This window comes from Galleria mellonella, unplaced genomic scaffold (genome assembly GCF_026898425.1).
Source record: "Galleria mellonella isolate WM207_F2 unplaced genomic scaffold, CSIRO_AGI_GalMel_v1 utg332, whole genome shotgun sequence".
In the NCBI taxonomy this organism is placed as follows: Eukaryota; Metazoa; Arthropoda; class Insecta; order Lepidoptera; family Pyralidae; genus Galleria; species Galleria mellonella.
The window spans coordinates 47,468-65,238 of record NW_026442080.1 but is presented as its reverse complement, the minus strand read 5'-3'; the positions used below and the strand labels follow the sequence as shown (position 1 = coordinate 65,238).

Sequence of the window (17,771 nt, the reverse complement as noted above, 5' to 3'; positions counted from 1 at the left end):
TGGATCAGTTTAAACATCTGTGTCTGAACTAGGTTATAAAACCTGTATCTCAGACAACAGCGCTCAACCCTCATTACATAGTATAATATTAATTCAGCAAATTTTTCAGTGCTACATATAGAATGTTGATTTTATATAAAACTAGCTGACCCCGTAAACGTTGTTTTACCACTTATTGCGAAATATAAAAATCGCGATTACAATACAGGGGTTGATCGTAAAACGATGAAAATTTAAAGTTGTATGTATTTTTCAATGTTAAATTATAATAATATAAAAAATAAAAAAATAAATTGTCAAAAAAATAAAAAAAAAATATTTTGGGGTGGGTCATCCTTATCATTGAGGGGTAAAAAAAATAGATGTTGGCCGATTCTCAGACCTATCCGATGTGCACACAAAATTTCATAAAAATCGGTAAAGCCGTTTCGGAGGAGTTTGGTAACAAACACCGCGACACGAGAATTTTATATATAAGATTTATTCATCTACATATAACTATTAGTAATAATGAAAATTGTGAAAATAATTTAAATGCTCGTAATGTTAAAGATCCAAGGTAAATAGCTGTGAACTTTTGTGTAGACTCCGGGTACACCCTCCAGTCCGCAGGGTTTCGGACCAAAGCTGATAATTCCGACCAACTGGTATACTGTGTTCTCATCAACGGACATGAGTGGACCACCAGAATCCAGTTTGCACGTGTCTCTGCCTCTCTCGCCTCCCGCACATATCTGGTGATCTGATAACGGACTGTGCTTTGTTCCGACATATCTCGATTGACAGTACTGAAAAAACGTTAGTATATGGTTTAGTATGATGCATATGCGTGTACATGCATGCTATTTCTATAATGATGAATGTCCGACTGTGACGGCTCAGTAATATACGAAAATCTTAGTAAAATATACCTTGTAAACTGTCATTTCACAGGCATATTACATTTAGCCTTACATTATATAGATAGAGTATCCCCATATAAATGCCTCGCTAAAACAGGTCAATTTTTTTATCAATGCTACCTGAATAGGGTTATCGTAATAAAAAAAAAAAACTAAATATATAGAAGAAAGTATATTGTAAAGTTAACTTGAAAAATTATATAATTTAGTAGATTTTTTAAAAAAAAAAAAAAACAAACATAAATAATCTATAATGATTTTGTAATCATGCTCATCTTTATTGAATCGTCATCATAATCTTAGCTATTTTTATTTGAATTGAAAGAACTATTTCTTTGTCTATATTTAAAAACGAAAACATAATTTGTAGACAAAAATATATTTTCAAATTCGCCTTAATACCCCTATAAAAAAATTGTTCACTAATTAAAAAAAAAGCTAATTAGTTGCATCATAAAAAAATGATTTGTTTTGATTAAAAAAAACATGTATCAGCCAATTTAACGTTTGACTAACTATTGAACTGATTTAAATACATCTTAAATTAAAACATAAATAATACTATTATAAATGTGTAAGTTTAAAAAAAAATTTTTGAATGTTTGTTAATTTAGGTATTTATTAATCACACCTTAATGCAATGCAGAAAAAAGAACTTGAATATATATATATATATATATATATATATATATATATATATATATATATATATATATATATATATAGGCAATATTGCAATAAGCGTTTGCTCCATCTATATACCGTGACGGGGCGTTCATAAGCTAAAATGTCCTACTGTAAATGATTTATATATAGATATCAGATATATATAGATATCTTTACTGTATACCGAGTACATTTATCATAATTAATGCAGGCAAAACCGTAGAGAACAGCTAATAAAATAATTACTTTACCTGCATACTAACAAACGGCAATCTGATATGTTGTTTAACTTTACTGATGTCATTCATATCGTTTATCACTCCCCAGCCTACGGCAGTGAATAACAATCGAGCTGGCGGCGACTTAGTAATATCTGTAGCCGGCAAACAAATCGGCCGGATGAAGTCTGCAAATGGAAGAATTGAAAACAGTTGTGAGCTGTGGTCAAAAAAAGTATTGGTCAAACTTTGAGCCATTCTCTTTTCGGTTGATCGCATTCATGAACCATATTGTCCCTATGTTCACTCAGGATGATGTAATTTTTTATACTATAAAAGTGGTAAATAAGCATATAGGCCGTCTGACAGTAAACAGCCACTGTAGCCTATTGGCACCTGCATTACTAGAAGTATCACGTGCGTGTTGCCGACCCTGAAGAAACCTTAATATGAAGAACCCCATGATTTCTTAATAATGGAGTAGAAAAATCTCGTTACTAGCAATACTTTAATGGATAATAATGAAATAGTAATCCCAATTGTGTTGATGGTATACCCTGGCGGAGCACCAGTGAGAGATGATAGGTGAGGATAAAAACAAATCAATTGGCCTATACTGACGAATTCGACAAAGAATTGGATAATACCTAGACAGTTTCGTGTGGACGTCCACCTGATAGAGCATATTGCTAGCAATAATGGAGTTGTTAGATCCTATTTACTAACAATCCCTTTCACCCCTGAACAAAGAGGTTAATCATATTTATAATCATAACCGCAGTTTTGTTGAACGTAGGCCTATCCCATAGATTGGGGTTTTGGCAATAGTTGCTACGTTTGCCAAACAGATCGGCAACCGCATTTAGCCTTTGATGAGAGGGACGTTGCTACCCATCTCTCGACCCTTAAATAAGGGATTTTGTACTTAACCAAAACTTAGTAGTTACTGGTAACGAACCTGTGAAAGGCGCAGGATTCTTTAAACGTATCAGAGCAATGTCGTTTGCACTTGTGCTAGATCTGTACTGCGGGTGTAATGTGTAACTTTGAATTTTTACAACAAGCACAGGATCAGTACAGTCCATACCGCCTCCGTCGACTGCCACGCAGTCTCTGTCGTCACTAGTCGTGTTATATTCACCAAGCCGTACGAACTCTCTGATAAATAATAGATCCTATATAGTATATATATGATGACGATGATACAGCAGTTAACTATCCACAGCTAAACATAATAAACCTTCCCCTTGGGGGGTTTAACCTACTGGCAAACTACCTGCCAAACGTAACAAACGTTTGGCAGGTAGTTTGCCAACTACAGTTAGGCTTTGGTGATGTTTTAAGAGGCATGCTGCTGCCTATTCCGCGACTATTAAATTTCCTTAGTCGCCTCTCACGACATTCAACAGAAAGAAGGAGTTGGCCCATTCTATGCCGGGACCACACGGCAATATTACTTATTAATGTAATTAATACTAAAGTTTGTAACGATGGATGGTTAAATGAATAGATGTTTGTTACTCTTTTACGCGGAAACTACTGAATGAATTTGAATGCAATTTGGTACACTGAGGTTATATCCTAACGGCTTCACCAATCATTATAAAATTTGGCATACTTATAAGTTATAGGATGGAAAAGGACATAGGCATTAAACAAAATGATTCTATTCAAATAACCATTTAAAGATGCATAACTCTATTTATTTTATGTAATTTAGAATGACAAACAAGTTGATGGCCCACCTGATGGAAAGTGGTATCCATCGTCTATAGATATGAGCAGTACCATGGACATAACAGAGTACACTGTTTCGCCCATGATGCCTCCCACGTATTGCCATTCCTTAGGACTCAGGTGTTATTCCTCTGTACCCTGAAAATTCACTGCCATATCCCACTCTTTAAACCAAAACACAGCCGTGTAAACACAACTGCTTCACGGTAGAAACACGAATGGGATAGCGGTGCCCAAGTAAACGACTTTTGTACAAACTCACCCTACCATAATGCAGTTTAATAAGTTCCAACATATAAAACGAACGACAAATTAATTGACTAAATGTTTCGATAAATTACTTATTTCATTTAAATAGTTTTTGGTAATACTTTTTTTTTTATTTTATTTTATACAAAAATCCACAGCTCTTAAAAAATAACTTATATGCTAAGTCTCTTATGAATACAGCCAATAAAGGATTTTATTTATACAAACAAAAATTATGATTTCAAAGCGAGATAGGCAAGTTATAGTGGGTGTATGCAAGTAATATAAGCACATGTATGAAAGAAACCATATATAATAGTGAGTGTCCATAAAGTTAATTGATATATAAAAATATAGTATAAAGTATATAAATATAAAGTTCAAATATTGACAGCAATGATTCAATAATACAAATTCATGGTCACCAATTGTAAAGAGGGTTAAATGTATGCGTAGGTGTATGTGTAATGTAGGTGTATAAATAAATGTATAATAGTGTGATATAAATAAATGTAAATATGTAGTGTATATATATGCAACATAGGTAATTATGATATTATTTCATCCATTATCACAGCCCTGAATTTATATCTACTGAGGTGGAATAAATCCACTGTTGAAAAAAGTTTGTTATACGAATTCATTAGACATTTTAACAATAACTGTCTATTGACTTCTATTAAAATTATGTTTACTTACGGCTTCATAAAGTCAGCACTCACTGTGAAACAATGGGCCGCTGTGAGCACGAAGGTAGAGCTGATAAGGGCACCACCGCACAAGAATAGGTTGGTTTTTATCAATGTGTTATTCAGTGGGACGTATTCTATGAGGGCTGTCCACGGGTACTGGTCAATTGCCGCGAATGTTCCACCTGGCAAAATTAAATTATTACACTCAGAAATATAATAATAACAATTACTGTAAAGCAGTTGTGTTTGCATGGCTGTGTTTCGGTTTGAAGGGTGGGATATGGCGTGAATTTACTGGGTACAGAGGAATAACACCTGAGTCCTCAGAAATGGCAACGCATGGGGGGTATCATGGGCGAAACAGTGTACTCTGTTGTGTCCATGGTACTGCTTATGTCTATAGGCGACGGTTGCCACTTTCCATCAGATGGGCCGTCAGCTTGTTTGCCATTCTAAATTGTATAAAAAAAATATTAGAAATAATGTTAGTAAACGTGAAGTCCCATGTGGCCTTGGCATAGAATAGGCCACCACTTTCTTTCCCGTGGGTGTCGTAAGAGGCGACTAGGAAGGGCGTTCCACTTAAAACATCTTCGAAGCCTAATTGTGGCCTAAAGGCAGGTCAATTAGCCCATCATGATGAATACACTTGGAATTCACAACGATGGTTTCTAGGAAAGACCACGTGAAGATCGACCTGACAGGATATATTGTTAGCAATGGGACATTGTAGTCAGCATTACTAACAATCCCTTCTCCCCCACATGTATAATATTAGCACAGTATAAGTTCCGTGTGGTCCCGGCATAGAAATAGCCACCCCTTCCTTTTCTGTGGACGTCGGAAGAGGAGACTAAAAGAACATAATGATAGAGAAATGGGCAGCAGCGTCCCTCTTAAAACATCACTAAAAGCCTATCTGTGGTTGCCAAGCATGGCAACTACTAGCAAAACTTCCCTTATGGGGAAGGCTTTTGTCCAGCATTGGACAGCTAACGGCTGAAATAATAATAATAATCAATACAAACTTACCGACAATTTTGTTACCAGCCGAGCTGTCAATACCACAACATCCATCTTCGAAGTCTGAGGGGTAAGACGATATCTTATTTTCACAAGAACCCTCGATGTACTGTGACACTACAGAAGAATCTATAAGAGATAACATAATCATTGTCTTCCTGCCCTTATCCATATTACAAAAAGATTTGGCTTCCTAAATCCCAATTCGACATGGTATAATAAAATTCATTGGTTTAGATATTGCAGTAAACATTCCAGCCTTTCTGAATTCCATCAGAGAAAATATAATAAGATCAGTACTCAACTCTATTTACTCTATTTGAAATATTATTTAATAAAAAAAGTGCTCCAATAAGAGGTGGGTGATGGAGCAAATTTGTTTTAGCCTCAGGCATGGCAACCAACACGTGACGTCTAGCACGAGAGTATATTTGTCTGACACAAAAAACTTCGCTTTAGTCAAATTGAAAGTATTTGTTATTTCATGTCATTGGTGAGAATGAAAAGGCCCATCAATTAGCCCACCGTGATGAATACACCTGGGATTTAGCACGATGGTTTCCAGGGGGGACCACGTAGAGGTCGAGCTGACATCACTATCGGTATACACTGACGGAGTACCACTGAGACGTAAAAAGTGAGGACAAAGTTAAGTCAGTTGACGCGTTACAGCATTCATTTTTTTAATAAAATATTCGCTAACAATGCAATATGAAATGCTAGAATTTTCATCGTGCCTCCGATCAGACTGTTTATAATTACTCCTCTCTCTCCAAAGGTTACTTGGAAAAGATCACTTTCAACGATTAGGTCACCCATTGTTTCCTTAGTCTGATCATTTCTTGTATTTTTTTATATCTATAATAAGTTTACAATTGTAATCTTTTGAATGTAACAATAAAGATTATGAATGAATGAATGAATGAGTATACTTTATTTGCATTATACAATATAGGAAATAAACAAGACAATTTACAAACACAACGATACAATTGTATAAGTACAGTAAGGCGGTCTTATTGCTGAGAGCAATCTTTTAAAGACAACCTTAGGGTAATGGACTAATTGTTGTACAAGTAGGTAAAATAGCGCTTTATATTATAATTAAAAAGCATCTTTTGCAAATTAAAAATATATAAAAATTATATACATATATACACACATATATACATACATATACACATACATATATATACATACACATACATATATCCATCTATCGTACTATCTATCTATCTACTAAATTTATCCATCACAAACAAAACACCTAATCTTTTCTTGCTTTGATATTAGTTTAAATAAATTTACTTATTCGAGTATTCATATAATAAAAATAAAAACTTACATCCTTGCACGAAATAAACGGAAAACACGAGCAGTAACATAATCGACATTTCGTACTCACTAGTAGATTATTTACGAATTAAAATTCAACTTATTCTATTTCTTCCCAAGTCCCTGCTCTAAATGTATTTATAAAATATATATTCTCGTTAATAAATAACAGGACAATCTGCTAAAGAAATCAAAGTTGTTATGTGTTATATACATTATTCGTCCGAGAGGTTTTGTTGAACCGGTTTAGATGCGAGCTTGTTCTATTGGAGTGAACCTTCGCATTTTTATCTCTTTTTATGCAACTTAAAATAGCAAAAATGCCGGGCGTCCCACCCGATGGAAAGTGATAATAGTCGCCAATAGCCATGAACAGCGCCATGGGGAGAGGCGGAGTATACCAAAGGCAAACTAGGCATGAGCCTAGGGACGCAAAGTTAAAACAGGGCACGTGTGTGATTTTTTTTTATACAGCTTAGAATGACAAACAAGCTGACGGCCCATCTGATGGAAAGTGGTAACCGTCGCCTATAGACATGAGCAGTACCATGGACATAACAGAGTATACTGTTTCGCCCATGATAACCCCCATGCGTTGCCATTCCTGAGGACTCAGGTGTTATTCCTATGTACCCAGTAAATTCACGCCATATCCCACCCTTCAAACCGAAACACAGCCATGCAAACACAACTGCTTCACGGTTAAAACACGAATGGGACAAAGGTACCCAAGCAATCGACTTTTGTACAAAGTTTCCCTCTGGTAAAAAGAAATATATAAAGAAAGAATAAAAATAACCTAATTTTGTCACTAGACAAGATATATAAATACTGATATATATATATATACCGATCCGATATCTATATATTGGGTTTCTCTGCACGTCGATGGCGGAAAAAAGGTCATCACCCATATCGATATCGCCCATATCGGACGGATATCTATTTCCAAATATGTAGAAAGTGTGTTGTCCAATATTATATTTCAAATAACAGACATTTTAACATGTTCGTTATTGGACCAGTATATACATATTGTAACTAAAATATATAGTTATTGTTATAAGAGAAACAAACCACGCTCTGCTACCATATTAAAGTGGAAAACAGAAAGCGTATACGTATAATAAGCAGAATAAAATGTTACAATAAACAAGATGTTTAGCGACGACATCGTATCGATAGACACAGTCAAGTAGGTCGTATATCCATAATTCATACTCCTAACGTATTTTTTTTAAGAGTGATAATGAAATGGTAACCCTGTCCGCGCTATTGGTATATACTGGCGGAGCACCGGTGAGAGATGATAGGTGAGGCTGAAACAGGTCAGTTAGTCAATCGTGACGAATTCCACTAGAGTTAACCACGATAATTTCCAATAGGGCTGTCAAATCCATTACTTACAATCCCTTTCCCCCCTATACATATAATACCCATCCTTAGTAGGTACTTATACATATCGTCACTAGACAGCACTTGTGGTGGTGAGCAGTGTTTTTTCTGTCTCAAGTTTTTTTTTTACAACTTAGAATGGCAAACAAGCTGACGGCCCACCTGATGGAAAGTGGTAACCGTCGCCTATAGACATGGGCAGTACCATGAACATAACAGAGTATACTGTTTCGCCCATGAGTTTTCTAAGTTGCATAAAAAAAGGTATCTAGGTGCCTATGTTTATAAACTAATTATACGTAATTATATAAATGTAATGTATCTACCACTAATTGCAATACCTAAACTGAGTTTATGTTGTCTATGTGACATCATCATCATCATCACCATTTCAGTCATTATCTATCCACTGCTTAACATAGACCTCCCCCATAGGCTTCTTTAAGGAATGTTCCTAAATCACCTGCATCCACTAACTTCCTGTAATGCATTTGAGGTCATCACTCCATCTAGTGGGCAGTTGTCCCACACTGCGTATGCACGTACGGGGTCGTTTGCGTAATGCAATAAATAAATATTGAAATACATAAATAAAAGTCAAAAATATTTAGGAACGTATTTTATTATAAATATAAATACATTTCATGAACAACGCGTCTAAATATACATGTTTTATAAATAATAAATGTTATAAAAATAAATTAGGCACATTCTAGTTTGTTATCTATCTTGCAATATCTCTTAAATCTGAGACAAAACAAAAAATTCTTAATTCAATTTACAATACTTTTAGAGATAGAATGTCTCTATAGAAATGCTTCGAGAGAAACGGGTCAACTTTTTCATACAATTTTGCGTGATAAATATAATAGTTATGAGTGATTCCTTTATAACTTCTATATTTATTTTGCCTTTTAAACTCTGCATCTTTTTAATGCGTAAACAGTCATTTTATTTATTAAATAATATGTCAAGATACAATTTATGTGTAACTACGAATATGTAGGATACTAGTAAAAAAACGTGTCAGCTACTTTAATAATTAGATGACTAAAAGTTGACCCGTTTTTGAGGCTCGATGTTCCATCTATATAATCTAAGTGTCTTATAAGTGCATGTTGGTTTTTGGGATTTGGCGCTTTCCTATGTCAAAAATTTGACAATTAAAAAAAAAACTAAAGCTGCTCAGAAACTGTCAAACGTTAAATACTTCGACATCAGCATTTTCAACCGAGATATATTTTGTTATGCAAGTTTTTGGGAAATTGTTTTTTTTTTTATATTTTTTAAATCTTTTGCCCGTTTTTAATCAATATCTATATACATATGTAACGGGAAAAAAACAATTGTCGGCAACGACGAAAAATACAGTGAACTCATTAATTAATTAATATGTCCCAAATAACTTTAAAGAATAAACTTAAAAAAGTCTTATTAGAGAAACAAATTCAAAACGGTTGAGAAATTGACGCCTCACGTTCTTTTATTTAATTTTTTTATGCTACTGTCATTGTAAAGTGCGATAATTTATTAAGATTTTGTTCTTTTTAGTTTTGGTTGTAATGTTTTATATATTTGTTGTTAAGCGTGTTGAGTCTCCCATCCGAGAAATAGGTATTGGCGACCCGCACGCATGCTAAAGGTAAAGGAGTTAAGGGGCCGCCGGAAAATCAGCGCTATATAGGTACACCTCGCTGGAGCTGTACATATATAGCAACAGCTGAGGCGGCTCCCATTACCAGCAAAATTAATTGTTTTTTTTTTTCTTTTTGATGTTTTAATTTTTTATTTTCTTAATACTGGTAATAAAGGTTATCTATCTATTTATATATATAAATATATATATGTTGAATACGAACAAAAATATCGTAATACAAACTGTTTCATAATTGTAAATACTTTTTCGTTTTTCTTATATTTTTAACTAATGTCATAACTCCGTCAGTTCTAAACCGATTTGGAAATTCTTTTTTTATCCAAAAGAATATATTTACAGATTGGTCCCGTAGAAATTTTATCAAAATCGGTTTAGCAGTTTAGTTTTTAGACCAATATAACTGATTTTATTACAATTGAAGTCTTTTTATTTTGTGGGACACAGATTGTGCTACACGACTAAATAATTAAGTGTAAACCAAATTTTCAGCATTACTAAGTGTAAAGATCAAGCAATTTACAGGGTACAGAGGAATAACACCTGAGTCCTCAGGAATGGCATCGCATGGGGGGTATCATGGGCGAAACAGTATACTCTGTTATGTCCATGGTACTGCTTATGTCTATAGGCGACGGTTACCACTTTCCATCAGGTGGGCCGTCAGCTTGTTTGCCATTCGCAGTTGCATAAAAAAAAATTAACTAGTATTTAAAACTTATTTATTCTAATTGTATAGTTCATGAATTATTTCATTTTCCTCGTAGTCTCGGTAAATACCAATGTATGGTAAGTACAGATTACTAATATATGCGAGTTACGTCATTAAACTGCGTTACTAAAGAATCTGGATCTTAACAATAAAAGATATATTAAACATTTGCGACATTTGATGCGACGAGTCGAGTTGATTCGAATACTGACTCGAATCGGTCTATTCTTGGTTGCAGTATAGTATTATTATCAGTAATACAATATCCTTAAAGGTAATCAATCAATATGCAAACTTGTATTTAATTATAATGAATTTTGGTATATAGATAGATGTGACTTATTTACTATTTCTTGGAAAAACATATATGAAGTGGGGTGAGAGAGGGGAGGAAAACGTTCATACAAAAATTACTTGTATGAATTCTTTTATTGCATCGTCCGATTTGTTCTAAATCCTTTGCAGGATTGTTGTTTATAAACAATAATCCCTTGTAGGCAGCAATTTATAATTAAAATATACATACTTGATTTTTCAAACTACTCCTTAAAGAGGGTGGATATCTTTTTATAATTATTTCATCTCTACCTGTACAAACAACCAGAGTTGTTGACCAAAATCAATATTAACGCGAGCGAAGCCGCGGGTAAAAGCTAATCGTATAATAATCCAGATTTATTTATACTATAAATGTAAATATAAATAACATATACATAAATAAATCTGTATTTACATTAAATATCTTCTAACACTGATTTAATCCAGTCCAAATGTGATTGGACGCTAGTGTAAATACCCGGCGATCCTTTTGTGCCGCAATTGACGTTGCCCGAGCTGGTCACCCCCCACAGTTCTATTCTGTCTTTAACCCACATCAGTGGCCCACCAGAATCCCCCTTGCAGGTATCAATCCCCTCCTCTCCACCTGCACATATAACTTCTGTGGGTAAATTTAATTCAGAGTATGCGCTCTGGCATTGTCTTCTAGAATAATACGGTAATGGTATGATTTTCTTCAGGTTACTGTAAAGGTGTGTTGAGGGCTTCACCCCCCATCCAGCCGCGTAGAATGTAACATCTGATCTGATGTCTCCAGAGGGAAGGCAAATTGGCCGGATGAAATCTGAAAGGCAAGGACATGAAATCAAATTATTAGCGGCACGTAAAGTCAAGAATTTACCAATGCTACTATATACTAAATCAGCCGATAAATGTCCACTGCTGAACATAAGCCATCCCCATAAGGGAAGGTTTCCCAGTAGCGACGACGCTTGACAGCCGAGTTGGCAACCGCAGTTAGTTTTAAGAGGGACGCTGCTGCCCATCCCTCAGTCATTAAGTTCCTTTAGTTGCTTCCACGGCTCCCACGGGAAAGAACAGGGTGGCCCATTCTATCCCGAAACCACACAGTTAATGGCACCAAATATTTATAATTATAAATCAAATACCCGGGAGAAAGAGATCGTTAGTGATGGATTTTAACAACCCAATATTGGTAGCAATATTTTATATTATGGTATATGTAATAATAATGTTATATTATTATTCATTTACTTTTATTATTTACATATGTAGGTATATAGGGTTGTTTTTATTGTGTTATATATTCAATTTTTTTTTTACTGGATATTATTTAGTTTATCTTTAATTGTACGGTTATTACCCTTATACATTCTACAGTTTCCTTTCAGCTTCTCAAAGGTTGACTGTAAGAGATCCCTTTATGGGATAAGTCCGCCATTGTACATTAAATCATTTACCAGTGTTAAATCTGAGTTATGTATAATAAAGATTTGACAATACAATACAATTATAAAATAGTTTTTTATTTACCAGTATAAGGTGCTGCGTTAACGAGCCTGAGCACAGCGATGTCGTGGTCCCTCGTATCGTAGTCGGGGTGTACGAAGATGTCGGAGATCTGGATGTGCAGCGTTTCTGAGCAGATACCCTGCAGGCAGTCCAAGTTTGTTGATACGTCGTACTCGCCGAGACGAGCTACCAATCTGGAATATATATATTTCTGTTAAAAAATATCATACAAATAATTACTAACTTGGAATCCAATTACCTCTTAACAGAATGTTATCAACTTATAGTTTTTTTTTTTTATATTGCTTAGAATGGCAACTAAACTGACGGCCCACCTGATGGAAAGCGGTAACGGTCGCCTATAGACGTGAGCAGTACCATGGACATAACAGAGTACGTGTATACTGTTTCGTCCATGATAATTCTCTGTACCCTGTAGTTTTACTGCCCCATCCTGCCCTAAACGTAAAATCCATAAAAGTTGACGTCATTGGTAATTTCTTAATGCAATTCATCAAGCTTATTAAAAGTATAGATTGATAACTAACACCCTAAGGGGAAAAGGATTGTTAGTAATAGGTATTTTCCGGATCAATTACTAGTAATATACCCTATCAAGTCAATCTCCACGTGGTTCCCTGGGGAAACCATCGTGGTTAATTCTTGTGGAATTTATCACGATAGGCTAACTGACCTGCTTTCATCGCCACCTATCATTCCTCATTGGTGCCTCGCCAGCGAATACCGTTAACGCAGGCGGGGTTACCATTCCATTATCATCCCACATAAAACCTTTTATATCTATTTTAACTATTAAACTATTTTGTCTCTTTCTTTCAAATAAGAAATTTAGCACAAAAGAAAGAGAAAATCTGTGATACATTACCGTTGAAATTTAATTTTTTTAACACAATGCGCTGCTGTCACAATATGTCTGCTGTCAACCAGGGTCCCAGCACACCTGATATCGGCCAGGTGACCCTTCCGGTAGTATTCCAGGTACACAAGCCATGGGTTGTGGTGGATGAGACTGGTACTAGCTTCCACGCCGCATTTGGGCACTATTATTGTAATAAAAAATAAAAATAATTTGAGATATTTTAAAAGACAAGTTTTTACAAAAAGGGCGTAATAAGGTTTGATAAGGTATACCCTGATGTTGCAGGCATTCATAAACAGTAATTGTTTATCAACTGACGGGTTGTATACTTGTTTACCACCATCATTATCTAATATACAAATACAAAAATACAAATACAAATATCTTTTATTTTGTTTGAAAAATGGTATAAAAGATGGTATATAATATTTAAATATTGTTCACATTTTTCACCAAAATCTGGCGTACAAAATTTATTTAATTGTTCCACTATACTATGCTAACACTATTTTACTTAAATCGTCATATTATGTAAATGTCAATATATTTACGTATTAATAATAAATTATACAGGTTACAAATTACAATCATTTTACAAAATATAAATTACATTAATTGAGTCATATATTTAAGCTTTAAAATATTCAAAATATTCATTAACCGAGTAAAAACATTTTTCTATCAGCCATCTTTTTAGTTTCTTTTTAAATATATTCAAGGGTAGTGTTTTTATTTCGTCCGTTAATTTATTATAAATGCTTATTGTCATACAGTAGGCATTACTGGTATACAAAGTTGTAGTTTTATAAGGTAGTACTAAGCTTTGAGGATTTCTTGTGTTAAAATTACAGAGATCACTTTTCTTTTTAAATAAATGTAAATGTGTTTTCGCGAATATGCATACTTCATATATATATTTACATGGGTACAGTAAGTATATTTAGTTCCTTGAATAATGATCGACAAGATGTTCGTGAGTCAACGTTACAGATCGACCTGATGCATTGTTTCTGTGATATGAGGGCACGGCTTGCATGATACGAGTTACCCCACAGAAGTATAGCGTATCTCAAAATAGAACTGACATAACCATGGTATGCCTGTAAAGCTGTTTCTTTATTGCTAATCCTTAGTCGCCAGAGAGCATACGCAAATGAATTTACTTTATTGCATAGTTTATCAATATGATCAGCCCAGGAACATTTATCATCCAATGAGACACCTATATATACTGCTTTCAACATAATAATTATTGTGGTGAATTATTTATATTGTATGTTTAATTAATTAATGAAATATATTATTTATGCATCATTCAAATAAGTATGTTAGATACATATAATACAATTTTATCTTTGGCTGTTCATTTGGTCACACAGGGTTACATTCTAGGTTCGTTGCACGCGTCCGTTTAGTCTAAACGCAGCTGCAGCTGAAATCAGTGCTTTGCTTTTAAGCAAAACTATCACTGAGCTGTAGCCTATTTGGGTCACTGCGACACACATGGTGAAAACATATTTTCATTTTTAATCTTTGGTTTTATATTTGAAAAAAAGTATATGATTGTATAAAGTCATTTGTTAAGTTACGTGTGTCATAAATGGTTCAAATAAAGTGTTTATCTATCTATATATCTATTATAAATATGATAATATGTTAGTCTGTTTATTACTTTATAGCGCCTTAACGATTACATACTGTATGGGATGGAGAAGGATATAGGCTTCTTTTTATCCCGGTCAATAAACATATCCCGGTCACGCGGACAAAGTAACTGGTTAAAACTAGTATTGATATAAAAATAAATATTGTGTCACATAAAAAAACCGACTTCAATTAAGACAATGCCAGTTATTTCCATCTTAAAACTAAACTGCTGAACTGAAATTTCAATAAAATTTTCGTGGCGCCAATCTTTTAAATAAAAATAATCACAAATCGGTTTAGAACTAACGGAGTTATGAGGTAATAGACATAAAAAAATAATACAATGGAATTAAGGACCCCTTTCTTTTTGAAGTCGGTCGAAAACATATATACTTATATAATCGTTTTTATTTTTTTATTTTTCAAAAAACAAGTGACTATGCTGATGAATACACCGACAACGACTTCCTTTATAATAATATCCTTTAATATAAGTATTGTGTCGGTCGGTCCGTCGAAAATTGCTTTTTGCGAAGAGCAGTTTTCAAACGACATCAAAAAAGGAGGTTCTCAATTTGGTGACAAATTTGAAAGAATAACATAAACAGTGCATAATGATGCTTATCTTTACTTTGATATCATTTTACTTTGATATATTGCTTAGCAATAAGACCGCCTTTTGTACTACGCTATACTTATTGAAAATTCTTCAACAAGTCCTGTTATATTGGTGCAATGAAGTGTTAAATAAATAAACCCAAATATAGACTTATAATGTTTTCGTTCATGATCATTCAAAAATAGCCACCACTCTTATTTATTCATATTAATTTTTTTTTATACAACTTAGAATGGCAAACACGCTGACAGCCCACCTGATGGAAAGTGGTAACCGTCGCCTATAGACATGAGCAGTACCATGGACATAACAGTGTATACTGGTTCGCCCATGATAACCCCCATACGTTGCCATTCCTGAGGACTCAGGTGTTATTCCTCTGTACCCAGTAAATTCACGCCATATACCACCCTTCAAACCGAAACACAGCCATGCAAACACAAATGCTTTACGGTTGAAACACGAATGGGACAGAGGTACCCAAGCAATCGACTTTTGTACAAAATCTCCCTTTTGGTAAATTTGTAAGCAATACAAACATATGTTTATTTATATAATAATATCAGAAGAAATAGTTTTCAATTCAAATCTTAAAAGTAGACTAGGTTTGGGAAATTTTTAATTTAATTTCTTGCAACACTGAAAAATGGTGCGTTATCAATTTAGCTGACTAAATGTTGGCCTGTTTTTGACACTTGATGCTCTATCTATATAATTAAATGATCGCACTTAATAAAAAATGATCACTTTTGTCACTAAAAATAATCTCTTCGACGCAACCTTTAGATGGAGAGGAGCAATTTTTGGTATTTAGCGTATTACTTACTGAGTACCTAAATGTATGAAATGCCATCTCTAATCCTTACTAATATTATAAATATGAAAGTCTGTCTATTTATTACCATTTGGCAATCTTAGCATCCTTAACGGCTAAACAAATCGTCATGAAATTTAGTATAAACGTACTATTTATATACATAGATAGATACTCTTTATTGTCTCCTCCAAACGATTACAATAGTAAACTTATTATAAATATAAATAATTACAAGAAATAATCACATTTGTGAGAGAGAAGGATATAAATTATTTATTTTGCCATTCCTGAGAACTCAGATGTTATTCCTCTGTACCCAGTAAATTCACGCCATATCCCATCCTTCAAACCGAAACACAGCCATGCAAACACAACTGCTTCACGGACAATGGAAAGTTAACAGCTAATATGGGGGGAAAAGGGATTGTTAGTAATGGAGACTGAGAATCCCATTGCTAGCAATATACCCAACCAGGTCGACAGCCTCGCGGTTCCCCCTGGAAACTATCATGGTTAATTCCTGATGAATTCATCTCGATGGGCTAACTGGCCTGTTTTCATTCTCATCTATCACCTTTCACTGGTGCTCCGCCAGCGTATCCCGTTAGCGCAGGCGGGGTAACCGTACCATTTTCACCCATCAAAAAAAAAACAGCTAATATGATGACAATTAATATTGTACTTACCGGGACTGTCACGTTGATAAATCCCATAAGGCACGCACCACACAAAACCAGTAAATACTACGAAAACCAACACCGTAAACAATCTCATGGTGGTAAAAGGAACACTTCTTACTATTTTTCAAAGTTGACTTTCTTATAATCAACCTTTAATCCTGACCCCTTAAGAAGGTTTTGAGGATGTCCGAGGACAAACGGACAAACAAGGCATAGCCTAATTTGATGTCCGTTTCCCCCGCTTGATGGGATGCGAATGATACGACCTCAATTGTTTGAACATATTATATTAACTTGAATTATAAATCCTTTGACAATACCTAAACAATTAATACATATTTTTTCCTGTATATACAATTTATTTGCTCTTACACAATTTTGTGTTAAGCGAGGTTACTTTGCTCACTACTTAGTGCTCTCTCTTCCTCTTGTCGGTGCAACTAATTCATGCATCTTCTTCCAGCCAGCTCTCTCTCTCTCTTCGTCCTCTTCATTACTGAAGGTCGTGTCCTTGAAAGGTGTCTGTTGTCTCTCTTATGATGTTATTCCATTGTGCACGGTCTTCAGCCAGCGGGATAGAGATCCAGCCAGCTCTATCCCAGGCCATATCTTTGACCTCCCTATACGACATGATACCTAGTGTTAGGGACGAAGAGATTGTTAGTAATGCGGATTATCGGTCCCATTGCTAGCAATATGCCCTATTAGGTCAACCTCCACGTGGTTCCCCCTG

The 17,771-nt window shown here is 34.6% G+C and overlaps 1 protein-coding gene across 1 annotated transcript; it reads right to left on the bottom strand.

Annotated features, from left to right (window-relative positions):
* Window positions 1-461: 461 nt before the first annotated feature.
* LOC113520170 (serine protease 53-like) lies at window positions 462-17,317 on the bottom strand. Its single transcript, XM_052896764.1, has 10 exons — window positions 17,045-17,317; window positions 13,282-13,456; window positions 12,417-12,589; window positions 11,322-11,706; window positions 6,833-6,891; window positions 5,497-5,616; window positions 4,472-4,646; window positions 2,745-2,944; window positions 1,820-1,974; window positions 462-788 (listed from the first exon to the last, which is right to left on the bottom strand). Exons 1-10 carry the CDS (start codon window positions 17,130-17,132, stop codon window positions 531-533), a joined length of 1,788 nt encoding a protein of 595 aa, XP_052752724.1. The 5' UTR covers window positions 17,133-17,317; the 3' UTR covers window positions 462-530.
* Between the last annotated feature and the right edge of the window lie 454 nt (window positions 17,318-17,771).

Bases quoted from the DNA above. Each gene is read 5' to 3' on its own strand.
- LOC113520170 (XM_052896764.1), bottom strand. From the start codon at position 17,132: ATGAGATTGTTTACGGTGTTGGTTTTCGTAGTATTTACTGGTTTTGTG. The intron at 11,707-12,416 runs GTAAATAAAAAA...CTTGCCTTTCAG, and splicing joins TAACGCAGCACCTTATACTG to ATTTCATCCGGCCAATTTGC. The intron at 6,892-11,321 runs TTAATGTAAATA...ATAATCTACTAG, and splicing joins AAATCAGTGTTAGAAGATAT to TGAGTACGAAATGTCGATTA.